Source organism: Carya illinoinensis, chromosome 13, assembly GCF_018687715.1.
Source record: "Carya illinoinensis cultivar Pawnee chromosome 13, C.illinoinensisPawnee_v1, whole genome shotgun sequence".
NCBI lineage: Eukaryota > Viridiplantae > Streptophyta > Magnoliopsida > Fagales > Juglandaceae > Carya > Carya illinoinensis.
Genome location: NC_056764.1, coordinates 11,429,659 through 11,450,371, shown reverse-complemented (window position 1 = coordinate 11,450,371; position 20,713 = coordinate 11,429,659). Strand labels below are relative to the sequence as shown.

The 20,713-nt window shown below is 33.9% G+C and overlaps 1 protein-coding gene across 4 annotated transcripts in view; it reads left to right on the top strand.

The window, feature by feature from the left end:
• Window positions 1-9,646: 9,646 nt before the first annotated feature.
• The window catches only part of LOC122291820 (nodulin homeobox-like), a 29,248-nt gene continuing 18,181 nt past the window's right edge, over window positions 9,647-20,713 (top strand). For 2 of the 4 annotated variants that reach the window (XM_043099813.1, XM_043099811.1), the window contains exons 1-6: window positions 9,648-9,852; window positions 12,961-13,012; window positions 13,219-13,344; window positions 13,436-13,594; window positions 14,274-14,357; window positions 14,435-14,563. In XM_043099813.1, coding sequence (XP_042955747.1) covers window positions 12,968-13,012; window positions 13,219-13,344; window positions 13,436-13,594; window positions 14,274-14,357; window positions 14,435-14,563 — 543 coding nt within the window. In that variant the 5' untranslated portion in view covers window positions 9,648-9,852; window positions 12,961-12,967. Of the gene's footprint in view, window positions 9,853-12,560; window positions 12,753-12,960; window positions 13,013-13,218; window positions 13,345-13,435; window positions 13,595-14,273; window positions 14,358-14,434; window positions 14,564-20,713 lie in introns of all 4 variants that reach the window. The other 2 variants (XM_043099812.1, XM_043099814.1) reach the window with 2 other exon arrangements.

Genomic DNA, 20,713 nt, shown 5'->3' with positions numbered 1-20,713 from the left:
ATGTTAGATAAAATTACTGAGCTTATTACATGTAATTAGTTTATTGATTTTATTTTAAAAAACTAAAATAATTTGTCTCTATTTATTCCTTAAAAAAGGTACATTAGAATTTAAAGTAAGTTTATAGACATATAGTAATAGCATCGATATGTTAATAAATACTACTGAAATGTAGAAAAAAAAAGGCACTACTGAACTTTGTTTTCTTTGTTTTAAGATATCCAAGCTAACAATGTATACCATACCATATGATTGTAGGTTCAATATATATAATGACTTAGATTTGCAAGACTTGTACTTGAGTGATTGTAGGTTTAGATTTGCTAGTTAGTTAATCTTTTATATGTATGTTTTCTCTTTTGGGGTTTCGATATGGAAACCCCGATCTGTTTGAGACTTGAGTGATTGTTGCATAGTTTTAATTGTTTGAATTTGGTATAATGTTTGCTACATTTCATATTTTTGTCAGTTTTGGGGAACAAAAAATATGTCAAATTTTAGTGCCAACTCTTATACACCTATCCCAACACCTAACCTAACGAATCTACGAACATTATCTCTATCCTTATGGACCCTTGCCTTGCCCCTTGCCCCCACAAAGCAAAAAACATGTTTCAATAGTTTGAACTCACCTTATCAAATTAGAGGATGGTGACTCCAATAACCCCTAAGTTAAATGTAACCATTGTGATTAAATATATGGATGTCACTATATGAGACATGGTATATCCTAATTAAAGGTACACTTAGAAGAATAATACAAAAAAATTCAATATTAAAATCTTTACAAGAGAAGAGTCAATCTATACTAGAGGTTAGACTTTAAAAAATGGAGGATGAGAGTAGTGGGGGTGCAACATTGAGATGTATACTAAGTATGATCCCAATGAGTGTAGGAGACACCTAAATTGTATGGTCATCATGGACAAACTACTTTCCAATTTGTGAAGGGGAAAAGGTTCCAAGCATATTCTAAATACTTGGAACATAGGTTTAATCTTCATTCTTGCCACACAGTAGCAAAAGATAAAAAGTAAAAAAAAAATTAAAAGAAAATATATGTCAGAAAAAGGGTTGTTGAGAAGCCAATTGGTGGGTCAAATGGTTTGCCTCACCATTAATACTTGGAAATCGATCCAAAATTTTAATTATGTCTTTAACTGTGTATTTTTTTATTGTAATTGGACATTACATAAGATTTTTTTTTAAGTTTTGTCAAATTTTCGAACACAAGGGTGAGACAGTTAGGAAGATCTTGGAGGCTACAATAAAGAAGTAGGAGTTGGCATTAGTGGTGACCGTTATAGTTAATAATGCATCATCTAACGATATCACATTGTGACATCTTAAGACCTATCTTAAAGAGGCAAATAAGACAATCTTAGGTGTGAGTGTTTGCATGTGAGATGTACTGTACATATTCTGAATCTAATTGTGACTGATGATTTGAAAAATCTTGATAACTTGATTGCACAACCAAAATTGCTATGAGATTTGTGAGATTTTCTCCTGCTGGACTAGAGAAATTCAAGGTCACTGTGAGGTCTACGAGCATAACATCCAAGAATGGCCTCTGTAATGATGTTCCTACAAGATGGAACTCAATCTTCTTGATGTTGGAGGCGTCCCAAGAATATCATTCGGCTTTTACACTATTGGGTGATGAAAACATTTAATATGTCAGATATTTTGATGAGTGCAGGGGATTGGGGAAGTCTATTGATGATGATTGGGAGGTTGTTGTTATTTCTACATATTTTTTTATACTTTCTTACAAGATCACAATGAAACTATTTGGTTCTTTGTACCTTACATCCTCTCATTTCTATCAGCAAATATGTTGGGTAAGAGAAGAATTGGATGACATATGTGCGAGTAACCATATTAGGATGCGAGAGATGACATTGATGATGATGGTGAAGTATGACAAGTATTGGGGAGATTTCAGTAGGTTTAATATTTTGTTATAGTGGCTGTTATTCTGGACCCCTAATTTAATATTGATGGCATGATATTTGGATTAGGTATTGTGCACGGGAATACATGAGCGGAGATTATTGCGACAAGGGTTAAAGAAACCCTTATTAGATTGGTTAATAAGTTTACCGCTTTTAGAAGTGGTAATACTCTGACACCTACACCTACCCACCACTTCCTCCTGAAGCTAGTGTTAGGAAAAAGTTTGGATTGGACTGGAGTGAGAGGTTGGAGCAGAACCTCATAGTCCGTCATTCTACAATGGCTCAATCAGAGGTAGACAGATACTTGGTAGTAGACACTCAACCATTTGTATGAGACTTTGATATATTAGTTTGGTAGAAGAGCAATGCTGTGAAGTATCCTATCCTTGGAGAGATAGCTCGCAGTATTTTGGTCATTCCTATTAGCACCATATCCTCAGAGTTGGCATTTAGTACCAAATGGTGCATATTGGATTCATTTTAGAGTTCATTATCTGCTATCATTATGAATGCATTGATTTGCATGCAGAATTAGATAAGGGGACCCCAATCATATTATGGATATTCTTGACTTTCAGGAAGCCGACGAGGAGGAGGGTGGTGATTAGCCTGGATCTAGACCATTTGGTAATGGTGAATTTTATTTTCTTATTTTAATTTATTTATATTCATTTAATCGGTATTTATTTCAAATTTACTTATTGTCGTGATACATAAGACGACATCTACGACTAGCTCTGCTACAGTATGACTTCATGTGTATTGGACTCACCATTGCCATCCGTCATTGGTTTGCACAATTTTTCCCTTAATTGTTTTTTGTATTATATTTTATATAATTTTTTGTATCTAATTATTTTGCTCATATTTTTTTTTAGCTTTTATAATCTTAATGTCATATGTTGAATCCTAATCCAAACTTCTTAAGGACCCAATGATTACTCTCATCTTGATCTGAATCTTATCTTGATTAGTACTTTTAATATTTGTAATTTTTACATTTATAATATATGTTTTTATTTTTAATTTTTGTTTCATGTTTATAATTATAATTTGTTTTTCTTTTAAATTATTAATGTTTTAGGTTTTATAATCTCGATTCTCACAATCTCACAACATCAGCATAACTCACTTTTCTACCACTATCGCCACCCCAAATTCCATTGAAAAATGAAATGTTATTCTTTTGTTAATTTAGTTAATTGTAATATTGATACAATAGTAGAATTTGTAATATTTTTAGATGAATTTGTAATTTTGTAATAATTTTCTCTTAATTGTCATTGTAATATACTAATAACTTAGTTATGATTATTAGTTAATAATTGTAACTTAGTAGTATATAATTAGTAACTTATATTATTGCAAATTAATTTTTGTTATTTTTATTATTTAATTTTTTTTTTGCTTAAATTCTAGGCCTAAAAATAGGTTATGGGCCATTTTGGGCCCATAATCGTTATTGGGCTCGTGATCCATTTATGCCAATGGGCCGGACGGATAGAGTATTTGCCCTCGCACCCAAGTACCGGTATGGGATACCCCACCCTTGCACACAGGGGCAGGTGTCGAGGTGGAAACCCCACCCCCCCCACACATGCAGGGGTGAGTAGCACCCCTATTTGGCATGTGTCAAAGCTATCATACTATCACTGTATATCTTAAAGGCTTAATTTGCATGAACTGTAACTTCTAGGCATTGAAAAAACGTCCTTAACCAAACAACCTCTTATATAGCTGCTGAACAAGCAACATACTTTAACTCCATCGTGGATAAAGCCATGCATGATTATTTCTTTCTACACTAAGAAACAGCTCCCCCACTAAGCATAAATGCATAACCCATCGTTGACTTATGATCATCTTTATCACTAGCCCAATCAGTATCGCTATAGCCCTTCAGTCTCATGTCTCCACCTTAATAGCAAAGAATGAGGTCTGCTATCCCATGAAGGTATCTAAAAATCTTCTTAACTGCTTGCCAATGAATATGTCCTAGGTTACTCTAATAACGACTAATCAATCCAACTGTAAATCAAATGTTAGATCATGTACACCATATAGAGTACATCAGACTTTCAATTACACTTGCATTAGAAACTCTAATCATTTCTTTCTTTTCCTCATCATTCTTAGGGCAATGTTCTAGGCTCAATGTATAGCCCTTCTCAATTAGAGTGTCTATGGTTTTGGAGTTATGCATACGAAATTGTTTTAGAATCTTCTTGATGTAAGTCTCTTGAGACAAACCAAAAAGCCTCCTAGATTGATTCCTTGAAATTTTAACTCCCAGCATATAATTTGTTTCATCCATGTCCTTCATTTCAAAAGTAGAGGACAACCACACTTTTGTGACAACATTTATCTCCATATCATTTCCAACTAATAAAATATTATCAATACACAAGGATAAAATTAGAAAACTTTTCCCTCTATTTTGAGATACACACAATGGTCTTCTTCTAGCATCTTAAAGTCAATTGAATTAATGAACTCATGAAATCTGAATACTATTGTCTAGACAATGGTTTAAGGCCATAAATGGAACGTTTCAACTAGCATACTTTGCGCTATTATCCCTCGACCTCAAAGTTAATAGGTTGATCTATATAGATCTCTTCGTCTAGTTCTCTATTGAGAAATACTGTTTTCACGTCTATTTGAAAAAATTCCAAATCCAGTTATGCAACTATAGCTAGAATGAAGTGAATGGAAGCAAACCTCACCACATGGGAGAATATTTCTTCATAATCTATACCGCTCTCTTTGAGTATAGCCATTTGCCAAGAGTTGGGTCTTATATTTGTCAATTGATCCATTTGTCTAACGCTTAATTTTTAAAACACATTTGTTTCCAGTAGATTTGTGCCTAGTTGGAAAATTAACTAACTCCCAAAACTTGGTTCTTCACCACGAGTCCTACTTTTCCACAGTTATAACACTTTAATTTGGACTTGTCCATGACAGCACGCTTGCCTCTAGGACGCTTTGCTATTTTTCCATCTCTTGGCTTAAGACTATTTGCCGCTCCAGTAGATCTCATGTGTTACTTAGGCTTAGGCCTGAATGCCTTACGCTTCTTAACTTGGACAACAATAAGAGTATTACAGTGTGCATCTATGCGCTCTACTTCTACATCCAAATAGCAAGATATGTCAGTAAAAATTTAATATTCTCACTTTATGTCAAAAAGAGCTTTATTTGCCCTATGTTGACTTGGGCAATGATCGTATCACAATAGTAACTTGCTTTTCATCTATGAAATTATTGCCAACAATCTTTAGATCACGAATCAAGACAAACATCAACCTCAAATACTCATTCATGGTATGTTTAGGGTCCATAACATGCTGCTTAAATCTCAAAGTTAGAGCACGGAGTTTAGTAGCTGATGACCCCCATAAGCAATTTTTTTCATCTGACTCAGTATATCTTGGTCAATTAGGTAGTTCTCAAACTCTGATAAGATCATTGTGTATGCTGCTAAGTATGGTAAAGCATGTACACCGATCTTTCTTTGCTCAAACCTGATAGGTTTCCATATCACAACGATGTTGGGAAATATTTCATTTCTCAAGTTATATCATAAGGTAGGACAGATTTTTAAGAACATTTTGTTCGTTAAGCAGATATTGAATTTTCTTATGCCACATGTCATAGTTGGTCTCATCCAGTTTCTTTCATTTAGTAAGATTAGCAACTACATTCTTAGTAACCATTATCACTATATTTATAGTGCGAGATTGACATTAACACATATTTAATTTTATTCTAAAATCTAATTAGACTATGAAATTCCTTCCTACGTAGTGAGATCGAAAATTTCTCGAAAATATAGTAATATCTCCCACTGTATAAGTCAAAATACTATAACTAATTAATTTTGAATAAAATTTATAGAGAAGTTTTTAAAAAATACTCAAAACTCATACACATGTAATTCATTTATCAAATATGAAAAATCCATAATCATTGGCTAAACACATTGCGCATAGGCTCCACCCGAAGCCTCATTGAGTCATTGGTAATTTGGTGTATCATGGTAAGGTGACCTTAAATTATATCGATAGATGTGAAATACATTATTTTACATGGTCTCAATAATAAAATTTCATTTCTAATATTACATTTCTCAAAAAAATCCTACTACAAATCTTCTAGAAAAATAATAAATAAATATAAATGCCATGTTATCAATATGCTTATAAGCTACACCTTATCCATTCACATAAAAATAAATACATACATTATACATGAAACCAACAAAGTACCAATGTCAACTGTATCCATTTTAATTCAAAAATAATAAAGTCAAACATACAATCGTAAATGTATGCATGATATTTCAATGGATAGAGAATCCATATTCTCAACTAATGTAGAAGGGTTTAATAGGTCATTAAATCTAGGGACACATATTCAATATGAGCATATATTTAACAATATCAATTCAATACATGCATAAAAGAATCATTTATATAAATGTTCGTATAACATAAAAAAAATTGGACTTGAGGAAGTATGACAAGTGTCCCAAAAATCATTTTTATTATTATTAATTTTTTTAGTAAAAAAGATTTAAAAAATATTTTTTTGGCTCTATGTCTTAATAAAAAAATATATAAATCAACTTTAGACACTAACACAAGAATACACGTGCCATACGTGCAAAAAATTGGACACCAAAAGTTGCTGCATGCACCCTCACATGCCTCCTATGCGCATGAGCTTCATTTTGGCTCTATTGGATGTTTTGCCTCTGTTTCATTTGCTGCGGCGGAGAGTGTATATCACCTCTGTTGTTCTCGGTGCTTTTAGATGTCCAAACACAAAATTCAGTCAGATTAATTTGTATGTGTGTCAATAAAGTGAGCAAAAATGCACCCCAAGTGCAAGGGTTGATCACACTCTCCGTGGCTGAGAGTGAGACTGATAAAAAAATATTGTTACTCGTCTTTTTCCTTAACTCAAATTTCTGGTTATTCCTAATTTCAATTACCTATTTTCAATCAATCATAACTTACTCATAATTAAGCGTATGATACGTCAATTTAAAGCTTATGAACCAAGCTTTCTAACCTTAGAGCATTGTTAATGGAATAGCCATATCTAAAAATAAAGTATCTTTTTAATTGTTAGAGATAAAAGTAGATATGCTTGGATTAGCCAATTTTAAATTCTTTAGCTTTTAGTTACAATAAATGTAAAGTTATAATCAAATTTGATTGTTACTGTACAATGAGCAAATCATTATTTTTCTGTAACTCTCCCTCCTCTGAATATTTTTAAAACGTTTGGCAGAATATAATATATTTGGATTGGAAAATTGAATACACACAATTGAAAAATATAATTTTTTAACCCATAATTTAATTAGAATATGATTACTAATTAATATATAATAGGTAGAATAGTAAAATATGATAAAATAAAATAAATTAATAATTAAAAAAATTAAATATTTTTAAATTATTAATTACTCTTTATTATATAATGAATAAATGGATAATTTAATGTGAAGATTTGATGTGAATAGACAAATTAAAATTCATCTTATATTATATTATTGTTATATAATGAAAAAATAGTTATTTTAATATGGAGACTAATATAAATAGAATAGTTAAAATCTAAATTCATCTTATATTCATCAAAAATGTCATTTACATATGCATAATTCATTAACAATGCTCTTAAAAGATTATTTCTAGAAAATAAGATTTGGTTGGTTAAAAGTTGGCTCAATTTTATGGCCCAAACATGAATTTTAAAACTAGGGTTTTAGATTTATTCTTCTATATACAATAAAATTTCACCAAATATAAGAGATATGTTTATGACATTATAATGAATGTTTTCATGTAGAGAATTCAATATTAAACATGTCACATTGTAGCCTTTAATGAAAAATATAAAATACAAACAATCATGGCATTTCATCAATTACATGCTTTTAACCTCATTCCAAAGTATAAAACAACATGTAATCATATTCATATGGGCGAAAACAAGCAGCATAGGCTTTAATATCAATTTTAAATAAGGTTAATTCGAATTACCTCAATGGGTAAAATTCTCACAAATTCAAATTTTTGCTTATCGTACAACCCAAGTCACTTTGTTGTTTGCACATTTACATTGCTTAGGAGGCTAGTAGAGTTTTTTAAAAAATTTCATGTTTTAATATCAAGAGATCTAAATGATTTCTCTAGAAAATTTGTGGAGAGAGAAGTTTTTCTTTTATACGTTCACTTTTTCACTCTTTTTAATTTAATATACGTAAAAGTATTATTTAAAGAGTTTTCTCATAAGAGGTTAATTAATGTTCCTGAAATTAAGTGGTAGTGCTAGAAAATTAATTAATAACCCTCCACCCATGTAGACATAGATCATGGTGTACCAACTACCATCAGAAATAAAAGCGACAAAGTGGTTACGACTGGGGAACAAGTCTTGCTTAGGGATGTTGATTATAGAGAACCACTCCATACCATCAAGAGCAGCAATCTTTCGAAACAACAAAAAACCATCAGGATGGTAAACAAATGTCATGCCTTTACGATTGTTTCCAAGACCCTACTCCTTATAATATAAGTCACTTGCAATGCCGAGTCGCAAGAGATTCCATGAGAGCACATGGCAATCCCATCCAACCAAACAAGGTCAGCACCAAGGCTTACTTCACCGACCAAAGGAAGGTTGTTTGTGTTCAAGACCACAACCCTTCCAACTTTTTCAATGTCCACTTCCTATGGAGCCTCAAAATTTAGTGCCATACCCTCTTGATGCTCCTTCTTTGGTTCATGCATTTTAAATTTCACGTCAAGCTTGACAATTCCATTGTTCGGTTGGTTTCTAACAAGTGTCTTCACTACATTCTCATCCAAACCCCATGTCTCACGAACCTAGTTTAGGATCCAATGAAGATCCCATTAGAACCTAGAGCGTAATGTGTTTTGTTTTAATTTTTCTTTCCTATTTTACAGGGAGTTTATCCCCTGGCGCTAGCGTCGACCCCAACCCCAGTCAGCATATATTAAGACATTCTAGAATTCTTATAGCAATTCTACTATCCAACACTACTAAAAAAAATTTCTGATAATCACAAATCACAAGAAACATGGTGATCTCGAAAACATTGTCGTAATGGTTTATTTGCTCATATTTATCCTAAAGACCTTTAAATTTCTGCCAATGCATCAAAAGAAATGGTTTTTGTATCGAGAACTGCAACATGATTTTATAAAAGTATTTTATAAGCTAACGTGGTTTTATGCTATACATTAAATTTATTTAACTATAAAAATTAGTTTATAATATAATGTACCATATTAAAATACTTTAGTTTATAAATTTATTTTTGTTTAATTATTTTATAGCTGAAATGTTTTTTTAAAGTAATATTACATATAGTCGTAGAGTGCATAAACGCATACAATCATTTTAAAAAATATGTAGTTTAGTATTAAAAAATTAATTTTTTCATATAAATTTTATATTTAGTTTTTTTGAAAAGATTATATTTATTATTTTTTCTAAAATTATCGATAATTATAAAAGATAAACTGACGTGTCATTATATCATTAATGGGTGTTAACGTGATCTTTGCACGACGTCCGGTCAGAAAATGGAACTCAAAAGTAAAGACCACTTCGAAATAAAAGCTTGACCAGCGCACGTTAGCTAATAGCTAGTCGCAAAACAGCCATAACCAAATAAAAAACAGCAATAAAAAGCTTACAAATAATTAACGTCAGTCTTTCAATCATAGCTTTCACTTCTCAATCCCCACATCGTCGTGTGCATTAACCCCTGCACCCCCGCGAAATTTCTCTTCTTCTTTGCTTCTTTGTACTCGAAGCTCGCCGACACGGACAGTACGGTTCCCAGGTCAGCTTTCTGATTTATTTATTTTAAAGTTGTGTTCAAGTTCTTTCTATTTTTCAACAAACTTGTCCTCGAAGCTCGCTCTGCTTTTGTAGGTTGGTTATTTTTTCTTTAACGTTCAAGATACTTTGCTTGCTCTAAATCTAGGGTTTCCTAAATTGTGTTTTTAGATTTGTCTGTTTTATTTCACTTTTGCTTTTCTTGGCTGTGTTTGTTTGAATATGTGTAAGTTAGTATGTTGTGTAGAGAATTGACGTGCAACTATAGTTTGCTTGCTAAAATTTTCATTTTTGTACGATTTTTGACTATTTGGGTACTAGGCTCTTACTATGAACTTTGCTTTTCGGAGCTTGTTCGGGTGATTGGAGTAGGTTGGCAAGACAATGTTGAAATATCAATCTGTGATGACAATTAATCATTACTATTGTTTGCATGTTCTATCCTATTGTTTGCATCAATAAAATCATTACTACTGTCTACTTATCGAAAAATTTCCCCAAGACAAGATGTGCAAAATATTTCAGAAACTTCGCACCATCTTTTGGTTTGGGATGTGACAATTTCAGGAAAATCTCGTTTATTTTAAAAAGAAGCTTTTAACTTCAATCAAAACATCTTTTACACACCAAACCAAAAGTTCATTTTTCAAATATAATTTCCATCTAATCATTTTAGTCTAAAACTACGCACCATCTTTGGTTTCAGATGTGACCATTTCAGGAAATATCTCATTTTTTAAAAAAAGTTTTTACATTCAATCCAAAACATCTTTTACACACAAAACAAATTTTCATTTTTAAAGATAATTTCCATCTAATTTTTTTATTCTATGATTTTACAAACACAGAAAGCAAAACAGCTATCACAGAATCCAAAAACAAAAAAAGGAACTCACAAATATTTCTTTTCCAAATATCTCACAAAATTTTCAATAATCATATGTCAAAAACTATGTGAATTGCCTTTCAATTTTGAATAAAATCTTTGATTACCTATAAAAAACTATTTCAATCAAAACATATTTTCTACTGGCTCCATCTGGAAGTACCTAAGGAATGCGTTAGCCACATCTTTACTATAGCATCAAAAGAATAGTCAAGCTCAGTTTCACCTAGTAAGTAGCAAATGTTGGACTTAGCACTCATGACCACCTTTGTAACTAACCAACTTTATGTGCTTTATTCCTTTTCTTGGAGAAAAAAAGTGGGACTAGGGGTTTACAAACTCTCCCTCTTAAGAATATGGACCATAGTTGGGGCCATGTTTTACAATGCTCTAGAATCACATGGCTAGCCTTACTAGGTGGCTCTAATATCATGTGTAATGGCACAAGGAAAGCGATGGCCAATATAGACTATAAACCCTAAAATATTAGTCAATTTGAAGATTTTGTAGAATTACTCATAAAGGTTACTTTCTCCTAGTAAGTAGGCAATAACACTCATGACTACTTTTATAACTAATCTACGCTATGTGAATTATTCATTTTCTCGACGTGAGACTAGGGTGTTACATCATCACTTTCACAAAACCTCACAAAAACCTCTCTCCTAAAGTTTTTGCCCAAATATTTCAGAAATGATCAAGAAAGTCTTTAATTCAAACTAGCCCTTAATTCTAGGGCATACTTGAGTTTATGGCCTCTAGGGTATTGTGGTTTTCTTGTGTTTTGTATATAACACTTCACTTGCTTTGGAAAGAAGATGCCCCTTTTTTTTTGGTGGGGGGGGGGGGGGGGGGGGGGGTTAATTCTATTTACATATGCATGTTTATGTGCATTTTGCACTCGCAAGCACATATTGTAGCTAAGCTAGTTACAAGCTCTAGGAAAGTTGTATTGATTTCTATAAAGCTAGTTTTTTTTTTTTTTTGGAGCTGGGTGTTCGAGAATAGTGTCCCGACTAATCCTGGGGGTGCATAGGCCCTCGTCAAGGAATTTCCTGCAAGTGCACCTCGGGTAATTCAAGGGAAAAATTCTCCAGTCTGATGGCCCTAGAGATTGTTTGCACCCAGGAGGATTCGAATCTTAGATCTTGGAGGGAGTATACCACCAAGACCAAGGCCTTTACCACTTGAGCCAACCCCTAGGGTTTTTTATAAAGCTAGTAATACTCCAAGGGTAATATTATAATTGAATTGAGATGAATAAGAAGGATGTGGCTGTTTGCTATTTGTGTCGTGGATGTATTTTTCCTATCTCATTATTGTGGCTTTCATTAGATTTTTCTAGCAGCATAGAACACACGTGTGTAGAATTCCTAATGTGGCCTCCATTAGGTTTTTCAGTGTATTTTATATCTTACTCCTTCAAGAATTTGTTGTACTTTCTATATAGCCACCAACCTCTTTCTTGTTTTTTTATCAGCTCTTTTTTTCTAACATGACATGGCCCTTCTTGGCCACATGGCACATAATTGATAACTCCTTGTGTTTTGTTTTTGATATTTTCTTTTTTGTTAAATTTTCTCATGGTAATTTTTTTTTCACATTTGCGTTGGCACTGCTGCATAAATCTCATATCCTTGGTTGCCAAGCATGTCCATGTTAATATATTTGGATTTTTGGGAGATTAGGTGTTTGACCATCCATCCATATGCATGTTAGATATATTGGTTGGATATGATGTAATATAACAGTTTCATTAATTTGGGATGGCAAGATCAACTTTTTCCAACATATGATATTGCTTAGTATAGTTTGTCCATGTGCAGAAGTTACCAGTATGTCATCAAGAACTCAACATTCCAAATGTTGAAGAGTAAGGTTCAATGACATTATGGTGTGTGCTTGGTGCACATACTAAATATTGATGTCTTTTTGCAACTAAAAGTTAAGTACATTCTGGAATGATCACTTTAGGATCATTTGACATTTGGACGGCATGGGAAATGCTTTTCCTTCTGGTACATATGAAACTATATATCATTTTGCTTTTGTGCAGACCTAATGTCTGCCTCACTATCTAGCACTTAAAGTGGCTTCAACACATTCAGTTCTCAGCTTTTTCCTGTACTTTTATACATTATTGAATGCCTTATGGTCTTGAATCGTACTTGGTGCTTATTTTCTATGTTTTTTCCATCCATGTTCTTTTCTTTTTATTGGCTCTAGATTCTCCATGATGAGGCATGCAAAGGAAGAACCGTCATGTAGTGCTGCACAAGTAAGAGTTATAAATTAAAGTAAATTTTGGTGCTAAATACATTGAGACAGACTTCATCCACACACACATATGCCAGTTCTTTTTTTTGTGAATTGGATGTAGACATCTCTTTTGCATCCTTTCAAAAAAGTTTGTGTTCAAGTTCATTTTGTTCTTTGGACCCAATTTCTATCTCTCATGTTTTGTTTAATTTATTGTATGAACAGGCCATTGACTTAATTGCAGCAGTGAAGGAGTTACATGGGCTTAGTTCTCAGGAACTTAACAAATTATTGAGGGATTCTGAAAATTTTACAATTCACCACCTTACCGAAAAAGGATCGATGATAAAGGTTAAACAAAACCTTTAATATCATTCTCATCTTGCAATTCTGATCTTATATTTTTATCAATATATCTTATTTAATATTATCAATTTATCAGATTGATATGGACAAGCTAGCAACCTTTCTTCCTTTGCACCTTCTTGGAGTTCTCATATCATCTGATAGGGAGGAAGCTCTTTTCAGATATTTGTTATGTGGTATTCGGCTCTTGCATACCATGTGTGACTTATCACCTCGTCATGCTAAAGTTGAGCAGGTTACTTTTAGCAATTCCTGCCATAGTTTTATTTCTTCTGTTCTGTTTTGTTGTTTTTGTTCTTGTTGTATCCACTGGCTATAAATCCTAAAAATTGTTTATCTGGGTGATCAATAACATAATGCAGAGTTTAACTATATATGGGTATTTCCCATATGAATTTGCTGGCCAAGATTATAACGTTTTAGTATTCAGTGATAGTGTTGCTAAAACTCTTGTTTAGGCACTCCCCCTAGCTAAATCTATATATGGGTATTGCCCAAAGTGGTGAAGCGCTCCCCCTTGGGATAAGAACAGGGAAAGGGTTGTAATTGTTTGAACTTTTAATTTAAAAGAGAAGCCCTGACCCATCTCCTGGTTTTTGAGGACTTGGCTTGATCTTGTTGGTTATGGTGGCATATAATAGATATAGAATGATATACGTAGTTTGTGTTCCTATCTAAATCTCCATTTTTGCTACTCTGTGTATGGGATTTTCTACAATTACAGTCAGTGTAAGTAATTTTCACATGATAAAGGGACATAAATGCAGATGCTTTAGATTTTTCTGGTCAGTTGCATAGGTTGCCTGCATATCTCTCTTTCCACCTGTTTAGATATTTGTTTAGAAAATTATGAAGATTTTGGGAGTAGAATAAGAGAAAAAATGTGATGATCCTCACCGATTAAAATATTACAGATTTTGCTAGACGATGTAAAAGTGTTGGAGCAGCTTCTTGACCTGGTGTTTTATTTGCTGATCGTTCTTGGTGGCTATAGACAGGTTGTACTTAATTCTCTCACCTTTCAGATCCATCTTCCATGCTATTTATCTTTACTAATGCTTCCTTCATGATGCAGGATAACCATAATTTTGGTCCCATTCCCCTGGTGCATTCAGCACTTGTGGCAAGCAGTCTATATCTATTAACGGGATGCATATCTTCACAGTGGCACGACCTTGTTCCTGTATTGCTTGCGCACCCTAAGGTACAATCTTGACCACTTGATTTGTTAGAGGTTCTATTCATGGAAAGAGGGTTCGGTTGGAAAACATAACTTTTCTCTCTCCAAAGCTACCTATTTGCATGCTAATGGTTCTTCGCTTGTATGAATTTTTTTTTAATCGATAACCACAAATTTTATTGATCATGAATTACAAAATTAGACAAAAGCCTGAGTATATACGGGACATATACAATAGCGTTCCCTATGCATTCTAGTTTAGCGATACAAGGAAATCATGAAAAGACATGCCATTAAAATCAATTACAATTGACCAATGGAGTGAAGTATTGAAAAATAAAATTCTAAGCTCATTTATTGACCGCTCTCGATCTTCAAAGCTTCTTATATTCTTCTCTCTCCAAATACACCACCATTGACATATTGAGACCATCTTCCACATTGTTGCAATATGAGGGTTTCCCTAAATGCCTCACCAAGAAGCTAGGAGATCGATTACTCTTTTTGGCATCACTCAAGCTAATCCCATCCAAGCAAAGAAGTCATTCTACAAGGTCGTAGCAATCTCACAATGAAGTAATAGATGATCTATAGACTCTCCACTCTTTATGCACATACAACATCGATCCATGACTATGATGTGATGTTTTCATAGGTTGTCTATTGCAAGGATCTTCCCTAGTGAAGCCGTCCATACAAAAAAATTTGCCTTCAGGGGTGCTTTTGTCTTCCAAATACTCTTCCGAGGGAATGAATTTGTATTAGTCGTGATCATGGCTTGATAGTAGGAATTGACTGTGAACTTCCCTTTCTTTGAGGAGGATGAAGTTTTTCAAGCGATTCGTGGGATGGCTAAGGATAAAGCACCAACTCCGGATGGGTTCTCTATGGCCTTCTATCATGATTGTTGGGATATGGTTGGCGAGGATATTATGAAGGTCTTTTACAAATTTCGTTCTTTGGAAAATTCGAAAAGAGCCTTAATGCAACTTTTATTGCCTTTATTCCTAAGAAAGTGGGGGTAGTGGAGGTGAAGAAGTTTTTTTTTTTTTGAGAAAATAGTGGAGCTGAAGAAGTTTCGACCCATCAGCCTTGTTAGGGGATGTTTGGAAATCATTTTCATCACATCTCATCTCATGTTCTTTCCAAACACCATTCAAACACAAACACTTTCAAACTAATCATTACAACTTTTCTAAACTTTCAAACAAAAACTATTCAACATTTTCAAATCTCAAAATCCCTTCTATTTGTCCAAGCAAAGCTCTTCGCATTGCAATGCCTATTGTATCGGCTTGACTCTTCATAAGTGAAGACAGAATAAAGCGTCCATAATATAAAAATAATATTCAAAATTTATATTCTAATAATATTTTAATTTTATAATATGTTTTTTTTCAACTCTCTCTCTCTCTTCCCAAAACCTCATAGAACATTAAGACCCTGTTTAGATAGTGAAAGTGTTTTATCTTATCTCATCTCATCATTACAACATTTTCAAATTCTCACAGAATATAATAAACAATTCAATTTTTTCAAATTTTAAAATAATAATAATATTAAAAAATAGTATTCTAACAATATTTTTATTCAACTTTCAACTTTCATCTCAACTCATTATCCAAACGGTATCTAACTCAAATTATCTCACTACTATTCACAAATCATCTTACCTATAAAAAGAACTATTCACAAATCATCTTACTACTATTTACAAAATATTCATTCCATCTCATTCCCCAAGCATCCCCTTGATGGGGTGTATAAGATACTTGCCAAGGTTCTTGCTAACCGAATGACTGCCATTATGAGTAACACTATTTCAAAACCTAAGAATGCTTTTGTGAAGGAAGACAAATCTTGGATTCCGTTCTAATTGTCAATGAATGTTTGGATAGTAGAATCAAGGTGGGAACACCTGACATCCTTTGCAAATTAAACATGGAGAAGGCATATGATCATGTCAACCCTTTTTGTGTTACTTGGGAGATGTGGTTTCGGAGAAAGATGGATTTCATGGATTAGACATTGTATCTCTACTATTCGATTTTCAATTTTGGTGAATGGTGCACCGGAGGGGTTTTTTAACAGCTCTAGGGGAATTAAGACAAGGTGAACCTCTTTCCCCTTTCTTGTTAGTGATCGTGATGAATGTACTTAGTCGCATGTTGAGTGCTACTGTTGATGGAGGCTTTCTTGCTGGTTTTACTATGGGAGGTGTTAATATTTCTCATCTTCTTTTGGCTGATGATACTTTATTTTTTTGTGAGCCGGACTGTGGTCTTATTCAATATTTGAGGACTCTTTTGCTTTGTTTTGAAGCTGTTTTAGGTTTGAAGGTGAATCTTTCAAAGTCTGAAATGGTTCTTGTGGGTACAGTGTCTAATGTTTAGGGTTGGCAGACAACTTGGGTTGTAAGATATCATGCTACCCATGAAATATCTTGGTCTTCCATTGGGGATTGCTTTCAAGGTGAGCTCTATATGGGAAGGTGTGTTAGAAAAGCTTGATAGAAGGTTGTCAGGATGGAATAGAATTTATTTATCAAAGGGCGGTAGATTACGGCCCCGTTTGGATTGAGAAATGATCTTAATTCATTTCATCTCATCATTATAATTTTCACATATTCTCATACAAAATATAATAAATAATTCAACCTTTTCAAATCCTAATATAATAATAATATTAAAAAATAAATTTCTAATAATATTTTATTCAACTTTCATCTCAATTCACTATGTAAACCGCACCTAACTCTTATCAAAAGCACTTTATCCAACCTCCCTACATGTTTTTTTATCTTTATTTCCATTACCTACAGGGGTGGTAGCACATATTGAGAAAACTTTTCGGAGTTTCCTTTGGGGAGATATTGTGGAGGAAGCCAAATTTCATCTTGTTGGGTGGGATTAAAAATGTTCTCCTGTAACTTGTGATGGTTTGGGGGTGCACAACTTGAGGACCTTCAATAAAACTCTTTTGGGGAAATGGTTGTGGAGATATCATCAGGAAAGGAAAGGCTTGTGGAGAGTTCTTATAGATTCAAAATATGGAAGCTTGAGGGGGGTTTGGTGGTCTAATAAAGTTGGAAATATATTTGTTCCGGATGGGAGGGTTTCTCCAACTTTTTCAGGTTGGCAGTTGGAAGTAGTCATGGTGTTTACTTTTGGCATGATGGTGTGGTGCAAGGGCTCTTAAGTATGTGTTTCTGTCTCTTTATCAGATTTTTAGTGATAAAGAAGCTGTGATGGCTGATTTGTTGGTGTGTTCTAATGTTTCCATTGGAATGTCAATATTTTTAGAGTGGCTCATGATTGAGAACTTGGAATGTTTGCTGATTTTTTTGATTCCTTGTATGCTATGTCATTCGGTAGTGTGATGGAGGATAGGATGATTTGGATTCTTGGTGGGAGTAATAAGTTCTCAATGTGATCCTGTTACAAGGCTCTCTTGGGATTCCCTAGTGATCATTGTTGCCTCTCTGCATTATGTGGTGTTTGTGGATGGAGAGAAATAAAAGGTGTTTTGAAGATTGGGAACGTTCCTTGGATGAGCTGAAGAATTTCTTTTATAATACTTTATTTTATTGGGCTTCGGCCATTAGTTGTAATGAGGACAGTTCTCATGATCTGTTTGTTTCCCTCACTAGTGCTTAATAGTATTTAGGCATTTTCTTTGTATACTTCGTGTGTACTTGGGCTATGCCTATTTCTATCAATAAAATTTCACTTTTACTTATTAAAAAATAAAATTCTTCCATTTCTTAGAAGGGTACCAAAAGATCTGATCTTCAACTTCCCTCATTATATGGGTAGAGTACACCGCTAGGTCATAGAACTCCTAGAAAGCGTCAACTTCCCAATCTTGTGCATCTTCGGAGAATTTAACATTCCATTGGGGGAGTACCATGAGATAAGATTAAGGTTTGGTTTGGCTCAAGAAAATTCTAATCTCAAACTCAAAATTCTCATCTTATTATTACAACTTTTTCAAATCCCCATACAAAATATAATAAATAACTCAATTTTTTCTTAACTTTTTCAAATTCCAAAACAATAATAATATTAAAAAATAATATTTTAATATTTCATATTAAAACTTAAAATTCTCATCTCAAAATTCTCACTTACCAAACCATACTTAAGAGGTCTGCAATTAAAACTTCTCATTCTTGCTGTGCCCTAGAATTTTGGATAAGCTTCAGTGAGTGTCCTATCGCCACACCATCCATCATGCCAAATTTTATTTTGGACCCATCACGCACCTCAAAACGAATATTTCTTGAATATATGTCCCATCCCCTTACCTAAAAAAAAAAAAAATGTCCCATCCTCCTCTTATGTGTTTCCATAATCCCACCTCATATGGCCCACTTACCTCATTCGAACACTATTCTCCCCATGGTCTAGCATACTTCAATTCTATGACGGCTCTCCCTAATGCTCCTTGTTTGTTGTGGTATCTCCATAGCCATTTGGCAAGCAGTGCTTTGTTAAAAGATTTCAATGTCACTTGTCCAAAAAAAAAAAAGATTTCAATTTCTGAATACCCAATCCTCATTCTAGAATAGGGGAGCACACCGTGGCCCATTTTACCAAGTGAATTTTTTTTTTGTTGATAAATAACTCTTTTACCAAGTGAAATTTAGACTCATCATTCACCCCCCTCCCCTACAACAAGAAATCCTATTGAAGTTTCTCCATGCGATGAGCCACCTTGGTGGGAAGTGGAAAGGGTGATGGAAAGTAAGTTGGCAAGGGTACTTTTGATTAAAATGACCCTACTACCTCTGGATAAATACAACTTTTTCCAGCTAGCCCATTTCTGCCCCATTTCTTCTAGTACATCATCCCAAATCGATTTCGATTTGAATGGAGCACCCAAAGGAAGACCCAAGTATTTTATCAGCAGCTAGGTATCTTGCATTCTAGAATGTTTAGCCATGCTCTTGACATTCACAACATTCCTCATCAAGACTACTTCTGATTTAGCCAAGTTCACGTTCAACCCCAAAGCAGCATCAAAGCATAAAGGAATTGCCCTCAAAGCTCGAATTTGATCATGACTGGTGCCACAAAAGATTAGGGTATCATTAGCAAATAATAGGTGATATATGTGAACCGAACCAGTATTTTTGCCTCCCTTGCCAAGAATTTGGATAAGAACTTGCCTTCCACGACACCTGAAATCATCTTGCTAAATGCTTCCATTACAAAAACAAAAAGTAGTGGGGATGGAGGGTCACCTTGTCTCAAGCCTCTTGAGCTTTTTACAATGCCCTTTGGTGTGTCATTCGCCAAGACAGAAAAACAAACAATAGAGATAGACTATTTGATCCAAGAACACCATTTCGAACCAAAGCCACATCTCTCTAGTATGTAGAGCAAAAATCTCTAATTAATACGGTCATAGGCCTTCTCCATATCAAGCTTACACAAGAGCCTCGACACTCTCGACTTGAGTCTACCATTCAAGCATTTGTTGGCAATAAGCATCGAATCAAGAATTTGCCTACCTCGGACAAAGGCGTTTTGAGGTTTTGAAATTAACTTCTCAACAACCATGCTCAATCAATTCGCCAAAACTTTCGAAAGGATCTTGTAAATCCCGCTCATGAAGCTAATAGGGCAATAGTCTTTTATCTTTACCATGATGGGTTTTTTTGGAATGAGAGGAACAAAAGTTGCATTGAGACTCTTTTTGAACAAACCATTTTCATGAAACTCATGAAAGACACCCATTATACCTTCTTTGATCACTTCCCAACATGTTTGAAAGAAAGCCATAGAAAATCGGCCTGGAGGATATTAAGGAGTTTTGGCCTATTAGCTTAGTCAATGAGGTATACCAGATTATTTCCAAGGTGTTAGAGAATCGCTTGAGTGAGGTAGTGGGAAAGATAATTTCAAAAATCCCAAAATGCATTGGTATAGGATATACATATTCTAGATGCGGTTCTTATCGCAAATGAATGTATAGATAGTCGCTTGAAAGTTGGCGATGTAAGGATTATTTGCAAGTTAGACATCGAGAAGGCGTATGACCATGTTAATTGGGACTTCCTTCTTGACCTTTTGGAGAAATGTGGTTTTGGGGAGAGATAGTGCTCATAGATCCGGTGATGCATAACAGTGAAATTTTCCGTACTGATAAATAGAAGCTGAACTAGTTTCT